Source organism: Lathyrus oleraceus, chromosome 7 (assembly GCF_024323335.1).
Source record: "Lathyrus oleraceus cultivar Zhongwan6 chromosome 7, CAAS_Psat_ZW6_1.0, whole genome shotgun sequence".
Lineage (NCBI taxonomy): Eukaryota > Viridiplantae > Streptophyta > Magnoliopsida > Fabales > Fabaceae > Lathyrus > Lathyrus oleraceus.
The window spans coordinates 484,790,492-484,803,052 of record NC_066585.1 but is presented as its reverse complement, the minus strand read 5'-3'; the positions used below and the strand labels follow the sequence as shown (position 1 = coordinate 484,803,052).

Genomic DNA, 12,561 nt, shown 5'->3' with positions numbered 1-12,561 from the left:
GGTCCTTCTGACAGTAAGACCATGCAGAAAAAGAAGTGGCGCATTGAAACTTGGCCGTTGGTAGAGGAGAGCCATTAAGGAAGAAAGACATAAAATATCCATTGAGGAGAGGAACTTTAGCTTATTCATTACTTTTAGCCCAAAAAGAGATCGAGCAAGAAGCACACAACAGAGTTCAGAGTTGTCAAAGTATCAATCCCTAAGAGGCAGATCAGAAGGAACAGAAACCTATGGTCCCCTAACCTTCGAGGATTAGAATAGAAAATCTAACGATAGTCTGGGAAATTATGCTTCAGACTGATCTTCATCGAGGACGGTCAATGACGATTCTTCTAGATGGCAAAAAGACAAAAGGCTTATTCAGGATGTGCTGGTCTCAAAGAAGCTCAAGACGGGGGTGCCTTTAGATGTTAAAAATAGGGGGAACCCAATGTGTTTCCTTCTCACTAATGGTCCTCGAACGACCAAGAATGTCTAGTCCAACCTCATGTATTATGATTATAAATACTTTGCATATTTAGCTAAATCAAACCACCGAGAAGTGATGGAAGTTTTGTCCTACCATTTGCATCAACCTGCCACGTGCTATCTATTAGTGGCTCTGGAAAATTAGAGGTCTTGACTTCAGATAATATTTGGAAGGATAAGGATGTCTAAAAAAAAACTTAACTTTGTTCTTCCAGAAAGGGGCGGTCTTGTGAATGAACTTGTTGAGGCGATGAAGCTCTTGAAATTTGCGTAAGAAGAGGTGAAGGAGTATGGTTCCCCTTATGCTTTGGATGCAAAGGTAAAATATTTGGAGAAGCTACTGAAGGAGTATGGTTCCCCTTATGCTTTTCCTCTTTGTCTGGTGCCAAAGTTGATTTGGTTTAGGTAACCTAGTCGCTAATGAGTGCTAACAAAATGGTGGAATATATTTGGGCATGTGGCTGATTTGTTGAGAAGAAATCTTGATGACAAGTTAAGTCAAATGATCCTAATAGGATATCATTCAACTGAAGGATACAAGTTTTTCGAGCTAGTGATCAGCAGGGGCGTGATCATAGATGAGTTTAAGGAATGAGATTGGACTGAAAATGTCAAGAGGATTCAGTAAGAATCCTATGTGAAGAACCAACAAGTGAAGTCGATAGAGAAGTTCAACAAGAAGAAGTCAGAGGTCAGGCTAGCACAAGTAGACCTCAAAGAACAAGACACATGCCTGCAAGGTTGCGAGAATGTGTGATTAAATCAGATGATGTGGTCGATGATGAAGGTGAGCTGGTATGCTATGCTTTTTATGCAGATGTCGAACTAGTCAATGTTGTTGAGGCATTGAAGGATTCGAAGTGAATGAAAGTAATGAATAAGGAGCTGAAGTCCGTCGAAGTCAAAAACACTTGGTCACTTGTCAAATTTCCTCAAGGCAAGAAGGAAATCGATGTGAGGTGGGTATACAGGTGAAGTTGAATCCCAAAGGAGAAGTAACTTGACACAGGGAAAGACTTGTGGCAAAAGTATTTCTTCAGAAAGAAGGAATCGACTTCGATGAAGTTTTTACAATTGTTGCTAGGATAAACAATCAAGTTAGTTGTTGGTTTAGCAAACATGAACAACTGGCATAAGTGTCAGATGGATTTGAAATATTCATTCATGAATGGCCCTTGGATGAAGAGGTTTATGTTGCACAACCAGTTGGGTTTTTGAAACGAGAAGAAGAAAGCAGGGTATACAGGCTGCATAAAGCTTTGCATGGACAGAAGCAAGCTCTAAGAGCTTGGAATAAGAAGATAGATAATTTCCTAAGGGAGAAGGAATTTGTGAAGTGCACAATTGAGCATGGAATATATGTAAGAAGAAGAAAAAGTGAATTTATTATACCGTGTATGTATGTCGATGACTTGTTACTAACATGTAGCTGGAAGAAAAAGATCGAAGACTTCAAAGGTGATCTTAGCAAGGACTTCGAAATCTCTGATCTGGGACACATTTCATACTTCATTGGCATTGAATTCTACAACAGCACTAGAGGCTTGATGATGCATCAAAGAAGATATGCAGGCGAGATACTCAAGATATTTGAGATGGAAGATTGCAATTCGACTTTGACACCAGCTGAACCAAGATTGCAACTGTTGAAAAATTCAAAAGAAGACGATGTCGACCTAACACAGTACATAAGACTTATTGGGTCATTAAGATACCTTTGTCACAAAATGCCTGATCTAACGTACAATGTATGTATGGTGAGTAGATTCTTGCAGAAGCCAAAGGTATCACATCTAGCAACGACGAAAATGATATTAAGGTATCTCAAAGGAACTCTCGATTATGGCATTCTGTTTCCTATATATGATGAAGGAAAAGAATGCAAGTTAATGGGTTACACTGACTCAAGTTGGTGTAGTGATGCTGAGAATAGAAAATCTACAACTGACTATGTGTTTATGCTAGGTGGTGCACCAGTTGCTTGAAGCTCAAGAAAAGAACCAGTAGTAACAATGTTGTCGTGTGAAGCAAAGTACATAGTTACTTCTCTCTATGCATCTCAAGCAACATGGATGGTGAATTTGATCGAAGAAGTTACAGGGAAGAATTATAGAGCAATTACTATGAAGATCGATAACATGTCTGCTATCAATCCGGCGAAGAATCTGATAACACATGGAAGAAGCAAGCACATCAAAATGAGGTTCCATTATCTTCGAGAACAACTGGCAAATGGGAAGCTGAACTTGGAACACTGCACTGTTGAGAATCAAATTGCAGACATCATGACGAAAGACATGCATGTCGAAGTGTTCAAAAGACTAAGAGCAATGATGAATGTAGATAGCTTAGACACAATGAATTATGTGATGTGTTGAAAAGTATAATTTTTTTGTCAAAGCATCATTTCGACAGAGCCTATTGTTGTCGAAATTCTCTGTGTGTAAAAAATTATAAAGTTGTCGAAATGTCGAAGAAGTGTGTCTTCAACAAAAAGTTAAACTTAACTTTAATTGTTTGTTTTAGCTGAGTTAGTTAGGTTAGTTGGAGATTGTTTGGTGTGCACACAATATAAGTCTATAAATAGGGAGTACCTTATCATTCTAATAATGCAGTTGCATAGAGAAAAAGATTGAATAAACTTCAGTTTGAAGGTAGGGAGAAACTATGCAGAAATATTCTCCTTCCCCTTTTCTCTAAAAACCCTAATTTCACTTTTCTTCCCCAATTCATTCTTTTCTTTTCTTCTTCAATAATTTTTGTGCAGCAGAATCATCTTGCAACCAAGGAGTGGTTGATTCACTCGAGTGAAGAGTGAAAAATAAGAGGAGTAATCAATTAGAAAGATTGATTCTTGTTCATGATAATTGTTTCAAAATTCTCCAAGATTTGATAAAATTTTACATTGGAAATTTGGTGACATTTCAACATCGTGCGCGGCTCTTTAGTGAGGTTTACATGTTTGTCAGTCTTGAGTGGATGAAACTCTCGATTAAGCTTTCAAATTAAGACAGTCTTATTAGAGCCTATAACTCGTCCGAAATAGTTAGATTGAAATATAAAATTAAGTAAAAGGAACTATATAAAAATTTGTCATATAAATTCATGTTCACCAATAAATTAACTACAAAGTGAAATTGCATATGAAAGTACCGACACTATGCGATATTGCCTATGGGATGTAGCCCATTTCTATTCCATCAACTTAAGACTCAAGTTACTTCAACACTTCATCTTTTGTTTTTGCCCATGTATAAAAAGCAAAGCGTAACTTCCTAACCCAAATTTTATTTCAAACAAAAAGAATCCCCGGTTATATGGTTCGACAACTTCACTTCATGTTCCTATACCTATGTTCCTTCTCAACATCTATATATTATTGGTTCCTTTACTTATCCAGTCCAATCAAAATCTTTTCTTTCCAACTGCATACAAATTGATTGATCATTTTACACGAATTAAATGTCAATCTTTATGAAAATGAAGTTTCTTGTTCAAAAGAAGTTACTTCAAGGACATACATTAATCCAACCTAGTATTGCTCTTTTGGGTAATGGGTAGATAAGGTTGCTCCAAGAACAGCTTCAATAGTCGCCTATTCTATAAATTGTAGTACTACACTATTATTCTTCTATATAAAATATATAAGACAGAAGGTTCTTTAAACTTCGTGCAAAAGAAGTTTTAATTAGTGCTAGCGAAAAAAATCTAGTTAGTTTTCAAATAAGAAAAAGTAGTAATTAATTTTTGTGGTAAAACTTTTGATTTTCTTTTGTAACAAGTAGCGATCAATATCACATTAAGCAAATAATACAAGCTTTGCCTTGTTGGGCTTTCACAAGAAGACAACCGGGCATTACTTAATGCAATATATATATAAAAGTATGTTTACTATGAAATTTAATAAACAAAAATAAATTTGATTTTACTTAAGATATTAAACTCGAAAAGATCCCATGAGATATTGTTTAAAAATTAAACACTTTAAACATATTTTTGACACTGAAATCGAAATATAAAAGACAATAAAAGATAATTGAAATCAAATTATAAGCAAAAAATAACTAAAAATAAAGATTCTGATTTATAAAAAATGTAACGCATATACGTAGATTCTTGACTCTTTTCTCACAAACACGAATATTTTGAGTTTTATTGAATTTATGTACAATTGGGAATCCCTAAAACATAAGTGAATGCTTACTTATATACTAGTCCTAAGTCAACCGTCTACAACGGTCGACTAAACAAAATATGTCACGTCTTCGTCTCCGTGCAGACTCCAAATTTGAAAAGCTTCCACGTGCCTCCAGACTGTATGATCTTATCCACCTACACCTCATTCGATTGTGTTGAGAAAACAAAAGTTCAGAAATCTCTGAATTCACAGTCTCAAAACTAACCAAACCTTTGGTCTCTGCCTCATTGAGAAATTCGACCAAAGTTGGCATCATCTTTCGACGAGACGAATTTGCCGAAATATCTATGGGATTATCTGCCCATTTTGATTCAGGAAATAAACCTATCATCAAACCAGAAAACTTATCACGTCTTTATAATTAGTTCTTGTGTCAAAAATTTGAGGTAGCAAATTGCCCCCCAAATGCCATGTTTCGACTTTCCTTTTAATCAAAAGGAGAAAAGTGGAATTTTTGATTTTATTTTTTACATTGTTTAACCCTTCTTGCTGATGTCAATGTTATCATTACATATTTAATGCACATTGTAAATTTCAAAAGATTTCCTCAGAATTCTATCATTACTCCTATTTCCTATGAGATTATGGGTTTGCACGATTTCACCAACTTCTCCACTTCTGTAAGCTTTTCCACTTCCTGAGAAATGAAGCGCTTCACTCTAAACATGCGTCTGCCAAGTGTGCGTCATTGACAAGAAAAACAACTCTATAAATACTTCCTTTGTATTCTCTTCTCATCTTCTTCACTATGGCTTTAGCATTTTACATATAGAAAGAAAAAACCTTTCACATCAAGTTTTTCAAACTTAACAATGGCAACAACCACTTCATCTTCCAAACCACACACCAACAAAAACCTGTTGGCGTTCATGATTCTGACATTTGAAGGTAACGATGGAAAAGACTTCGTACCTGAACCTCCAATGGCTAAAGAAAAAACCACTATTTGGAAGAAACAAGTACTCATCCCTTTCATCCTCTCTGATAAAGTTGTAGCGCTCATAGGACCATTTTCGACGACTAAGTCATAACCTGGGAAGGTAAAAGACTTTTTCCCATGTTATTCTATTACAATGCCTTATGCGTTCGAATAATGCTCCCTAGAGTTATCTTTCATGAAAACACCCAAATGTGTCTTCCGATCTGCTCCTCAGCTCAAAACAAAGAGTATATTGCTTGGCTCGACAGAGTCCAAGGCAAAAGACAAAAATAATGGGAAAACCTAGGTATTTTTGATGTCATCCAATTATCTAGAACTTGTCCTAGGTATAACCTAGCCATGTTGCTCGCGTCGATCTTCTTTTGGAAGGATTCGACTAATACATTCCAATTTCCATATGGAATTCTTACACTGGCATTATTCAATGTAGCAACCATCATGAGACTTAACCCTATAGGCGAAACTTTAACTCTCACACTAGAAATTGTTAATGAGTTTGTCTTCGAAATTCCCAGCTTTAAAAACTACATCACCTACCATCACTAGAAAAAGACTGAAGATGTCTCCGACCAAGAACATATAGCTTTTCTGACTCTTTGACTATCTTATGTTTTCTTTTGTTCCAGTTCCTTACAAAAAGCCAAAAAATATGCCCCTTTAGCAATCTAATTCCATGAAGGTCGAAAAGCCTCGCATAGTCAGTTACTCTTAGATAACTTGTATCAATCTATAGGTAGCGCTTCCTACAAACTCAAACATCTCCATGAAACCAATTAGGGATGGCAATAGGCAGGATTTGGGCAGAGTACTATAGTGTTCGTCCCCAAACCCGCAGTTTTAAAAAAATCCCCGTACCCGAGCCCATACCCGTGTGGACACCAATATTCGTACCCATACCCGTATCCTATGGGTACCTAAGTACTCATACCTGTAACGGTAAATTCATGACCATCAAGCAATGGATAAGCTATACGTCAATTAAACCAGAGTCGCCACCGCACTTTTATTGTTTCCAAGGGAAAAGGGAAACATACGAACAAAACCCAGAAGTAAGAAGTTTTCAAATCAAAACTAATAAAATGCCAGAGATTACACGTAAGGGGGTTGGTTACATAGAGGGGAGGTGTTAGCACCCAAAGATTCCTAGGTACTCCTAGGGAGCCTTTTTTTGTGTGCATATGTATTTTTGTACAAAATGATGTTTGCAATAAATAGAGTGGATGGATGAGAAAATAATTCATTGATTATATTTTTGTGTTTGACAAGACCTTCGGACCTGTGCCTACGTACCAAAATAAAATGAGGGATCAAAACCTCGTAGTTCGTGGTAACAATTTCAAAGTGGATGCATTATTTTTAACAAAAACAAGTTTAACAAAGGCACAAAAGGCCTAAAAAGGTTGGGATGAGTGTTAGTTCTTTTTGTCTTTTTGAAATTTTAAGTCAAATATAGTTAAGTTCATTTACAAATTTGATTAAGAAAAGAGTTTAAAAATTCAGTGGCATAAGGCCAAAGTTTCTAATTTGCAATATGGTCTAAGTTTAGGAAAAAAATAACACAAGTAAAGAAGATTTTAAAAGGAGGGAGAGATTTGAAATTAAAGAAGTGGGGAAGAGATGAAGAGACTAATCCTAAGAAAAAATTTAAAAGTTAAGAGTTGAAAAGATCTGACCAATGGGATGCAATCGAATAGACAAGAATGTCATATAGAAACCCCAAATTCCCCTTGGACTTTTAAATCAAGCAATATCAATACACAAATAGCAAGATGAAGAGCAAGGCATCAAATAAAGATAGCCACATCCAAGCTTAGTAACTTCATGATCTCCTTCAAAATCTCTCATGCATAAGATGAACTCAAAGATAGGCACTAGGCACATGTTCAAAGTAACAGCTTCAATAAGACCATGTAGCAGATGAACTTAGATGGGATTACAATACTTGCATCAGATGAAGTTTCAAATCACAAGCACTTGGTTTCATGAAAGTTGGCATTGGCCAAGTCCTTTTGCATAGGGAGTGTTGCCTAATTCTAAGTCCAATGTCCCAGATCAAATCCAACCGTCCACACAGATGTCTTGTAGGGCTTTTGTTGTTATTATGTACATTAAGGTCAAAAGACCTCAAAAACAAACAAGTATATACAATCACAATATAATCACAAAATGAGGCTCAAATGAGCAAAGTGAAAATGGCATTAAAGTAAACAATTTGAATGGTATGAATAATGGCAAATGAATAAAGACTTAAAATTAAAGTGCATAAAAGTAAATGACTTGAAATTAAATGTTAGTTGTTAGTTGATTAGAAGTTAGTATTTCTTTTTCTTTTGTTTAAGTCATTCTTTGGAGAACACTCAACCCACTATTCACAAGCATGGATACTTGAACCAAGACATCTTCCAAAGGAAGGAAAAAAGGCCAAGTTTCCACACAATACCGTGAAAGAGGGGAGACTTACAATCTCACTTACTAGAATGCTTTGCCTTTTGTGTCAACAATTTAGCGCTATGTTAAGCAATCGTAATTGGACTTATGTAGAAGTCACAACTATTTGAGGCCAGACAATAGAAATTTTAGTGTTAATGCATGTTAGAGATATGGTATAATGAACCATACTCCTAAAACATACCACACTTAAAAGAATATGCAAAAGAGGTGGACCTAATCTCATCCACACTTATGTTGATTTTGCAATCAACTAGCCTTAGGATATAGAGACATCATAGGTCCATGAAATGAATGAGAAGAAAATCGGATTGAGATGAAGAGGGAGGGGAAATGGAATCAACACAAATTGGTCAAAGGAGGACTTTTATGGAATTAAAATCATTCATTCATTTTGGGAGATGAAATGTACATTTCATCAATCCCCTAAATCCAATGATTTTAACTCAACAAAGTCAAATCAACCTTGATCAAGGCCCAACAACACAAGTCAAACTCAACAAGTCAATATCAAAAGCTCAACACAACTTATTTTGCATTTTAACAATTAAAATCAATTAAATAATGCATTAAATTAAATTATGGTCGGGGTCAAAATCCTAAATCCTCATCAAAACACCAAATAAATGGCCATGATATTTATCATAGGTCAAACAAGGGCAAAGGGCCTTGGAGAAAAAAAATCATTAATTTTGGAAACTTAAAAATAATCACAAAAACAATTAAATCATGAAAAATATTAATAATGATCCAAAAATTAATTTTAATTCAGAAAATGAAAGAGGAATTTATTAATTTTTTTTGGTGAAACTCTTATATTTTTTGGATCAATATTAAAATTAATATGAATTAATGAAAATAAACCAAATAAAATAAAAATCAGAAAATAGGAAAAAAACGTGGACCACTTGATCTGCCTCATTAATTGAGGTGGCAGATCAAGTGGCTGCTAGTGCGCCGTTCCATGGTGGAGTCAAGTCAAAGCACTGTATGGATGGTATGCAAAACCAAGGCACGAGATTAAAACATTTGAAAAGGATCCCGTGGTCCAGATGAGTGCCAGCACACCGCCGGAGCCAATGCTCCGGTCTCCTTCTTCGGTGAGCTTCACCGGATTGGTTCACTCATAACCATCACCAAAATTAAAAATAAGGACATGAATTTAAAGTAAAAATGCTCAGGAGCTCGAATCTGGCCTCAATTTCTCCTAACTCCAAGTATATTGAAAGATACAGGGAGTTGAATTTTGAGGTGTATGATCTGAGTTTCTTCGATTTGACCTCAAAGCAACTCAATCTTGTTGCCTACATTGGTAGGACTTCAAACAACCAAAAACCAATAAGAATTATGGAGAATTGAGTGAGAATCGAAGAGATGAAAATTTCTGGAAAATACCTTCATTGCAAGTCTGTATTCAATCGATCTTGCTCTTGCTTGCTATTGATCTTGCTCTGGACAATTGATGGAGTGGAATGGAATGATCATAAGGCACAAGACTCTTGGAGTTTTGAATCTCAAAACACTGAGATTCAAACTCAATTTCCAATGGAAATTATCAAGGTTATCCTTTGAAATGTGAGGGTTTGAAGGTTGGGAATCAAAGCATGCACGAAGGGTCCTTAATTCTGATGGCAAGGGATTCTATTTATAGCCATATGGATTGATATTTGCACACTTGAAATCAAAGCTCTAAAAATAGCAATGTACATTGCATGAGTGCATGGGTGTGTGATAGGCCCATGTAATCACTCCTTCTGGTCCATAATTGAGTACAAACAATGCTGAAGTCATGTTGGAAAGCTATGCAATTGTGCATGAAAGTTTCAAGCTCACTTATGCCAAATGATGATCCAATGTTCAAGCCATGCGCATGTCACTCATATCGTGTCCAAATGGGATGAAATTGGACTTTTTGGAAAGGTTAGATAAAGAGGAACAAGTTTCGTGTTGAACACTTTTTCATTTGAAGCTTGGATCATAATGAATTATGAGGTGGAAGTTAGGAAAATCAAACATGTCAAAAAAAAATTCTAAGTATCAAGCCATATGTTCACTTATTCAACCTTGGCTAACTTTTTATGTGAGCTTCAAATGAGAAAAGTTACTCTTTCAAAGTTGTAACTATCTCAAAGTCCTTTAAAATGGTCACAAAGTTGATCTCATTTGGATTTAATATGATGAAGTTATACATTTTTGAAGTTGAGGAAAATCACTTGTTCAATGGCATTGGTCCAAAATGACCTATAATGTATCCTCATATCACATGCCTATAAAAGTTGAATTTTCTCTTCCCCCAAACATAAAATTTGACGAAGACATATTTAATTTGATTGTGAAACTTGGAAATCTTTCATATCATAAAAATTGAGCATGTTATGGCCTTGGGAAGTTGACCTCCAAATTAGGGTTTAGACCAAATGACCTATAATCTTTCACCATAAAAAATGACTTTCCAAGAAAAAGTAGCTCTAGACCTCAACAAGAAAGTTGTTTGGAATGTCATTTAGAGTAACATTCCTCTTGAGATCATTTTAATATGATAAAAATTGTAGGAGATAGGGTCTAGGGAACCCCAGTTTTGATTAGATGAATTCCTCTGGTCAACCACCACAAACCAACTTGCTAGCTTGCCATTCTCTTGACTTTTGGGACTCATGGAGGATCATATATGTACAAGATGATGTAATTTGAAGTATCCCTTGAAATATTTGAACAATTGGTGAAGAAGCTTGTTGAAGAAGTTACACAAGATACCCAGATGAATTAGGGTTTCCAAGGCAAACCAACTCCAAAATCTTGATGATTTATTGATCAAAATAACATGTGAAGACCATGGGCATTCATATATGATGCTTAGAGCCATAGTAAACCAATTTTTGATTGAGATCCTTGCCTTGAGGGTCTTAAACCCTAGATGTGAGCTTGATAGATCAAAGGTGAGCACATGCCATACCTACAAAAGAGTTAGTTTATACAAAGAGATATTTTTGGTATTTTGGTTAGTAAAGATGATAAAATAAAAATTATGATACAATCACATGATGTTTGGTGATCTCTCCCAATGCAAAACCAATGAATGAGGGGTAAGGAGGATGCCAAGGTATGATCCCAATGCTAATGCATATGATGAGATATCATGAGGGATCTTAGGGTCAAAGTTGGGGTCTTACAGCTGCCCCTATTTAAGGACAATCTAACTGAGGAGAAGAAGTTTAAAATCTTCGCATCAACTCAGTAGAATGGGATTAAATAACAACAGACAGAAACAAATTTTGGTCCCTAAGAGACCTCATGATGCATATGAAATGAATGTTAAAATAATCTTTGTAGGGAAATGTTGCCACAAAGGAAAAGAATCCGGAGAGATTGAAAGTCCACAAGAGTATAATGCATTCCGAAGGGAAATTTCACCGGGGAGACAGAGACTCTGGGGAAAAAGGGTTGTGCGTAGGCCAGGCTACGACTTAAGAACAACTGGGGGACTCGAGGGATTCCACAAAAATGAATCGATGGAAAGACTCAGCTGGGGAACAAAAGGAACACCTGCAGGGGAAGCGGGTAAATCAGAGCAAAGCTGAAATACTCGAACCAAGCAGGAAACAACGATTCCACAAAGGGAAAACACACTCAAACTTGATTGGGGAAGAAAAGATCTTCAACATAAGAGGAGCAGAAATATATTATCCATTACCGTTTACTGGGTAAGGAGATAACAAAAATCTGACACAGAGGACATCCGTTACCGGTTAGGATAAACATATCAAAGATGACTCGCTGAAGGCAATCATGATGTGTATTCATAACCGCTTACTGGTAAGAGTAAACTGCTGGGAAAAGCCAAAATAGGATTTACAACTACCAGTTACTGGGCAGAAGACCACAGGGGAAAGAATATCCGTTACCGATTAAAGTGAACATATCAAGGATAGACTCAAAGGAAAGAAAATTCGTCATCGGTTAGGATGAACATATCAAGGATAGACTTGCCTGGGGATTCTAGGGAGGATATCTGTCACTGATTAAGATGAACATATCAAGGATAAACTGTCTGAAAAAGTAGGAATTACATCTATCGAATGCTGGATAGAATACTAAAAAGAGAATATCCGTCATCGGTTAGGATGAACATATCAAGGATAGACTCAGTGGGGAAAATAGGAATTACATCTATCAGTTACTGGATAGAATACCAAAAAGAGAGTATTCGTCATCAGTTAGGATGAACATATCAAGGATAAACTCTGCAAAGGAGAGAAAAACAAGATTTACAACTACCGGTTACTGGGTAGAATACCAAGAGGAGAGAATATCCGTCATCGGTTAGGATGAACATATCAAGGATAGACTCAAACAAGGGAATAAAATATCCGTCATCGATTAGGATGAACACATCAAGGATATACTTCCTGAGAGACGTGAAAACGAATCCACCGGGGGAACAAGGTTACCTTTGCCGGGTATTGGGCAAAAGTAACAAACATGAGAAGAATATTACCAATTACTGGGT

The 12,561-nt window shown here is 36.1% G+C and overlaps 1 protein-coding gene across 1 annotated transcript; it reads left to right on the top strand.

The window, feature by feature from the left end:
* The first annotated feature begins 1,197 nt into the window (after positions 1–1,197).
* On the top strand, positions 1,198–2,453 carry LOC127104469 (uncharacterized mitochondrial protein AtMg00810-like). The gene is made up of 2 exons (XM_051041646.1): positions 1,198–1,328; positions 1,898–2,453. The coding sequence occupies exons 1-2, from the start codon at positions 1,198–1,200 to the stop codon at positions 2,451–2,453; spliced, it is 687 nt and encodes a 228-aa protein (XP_050897603.1).
* Positions 2,454–12,561: the final 10,108 nt, after the last annotated feature.

What these genes read in the sequence shown, in the direction of transcription:
- LOC127104469 (XM_051041646.1), top strand. Translation starts at nt 1,198, where the DNA reads ATGCCTGCAAGGTTGCGAGAATGTGTGATTAAATCAGATGATGTGGTC. An exon ending in GAGGCATTGAAGGATTCGAA is followed by an intron (nt 1,329 to 1,897) that starts GTGAATGAAAGT and finishes ACTAACATGTAG; the next exon opens with CTGGAAGAAAAAGATCGAAG.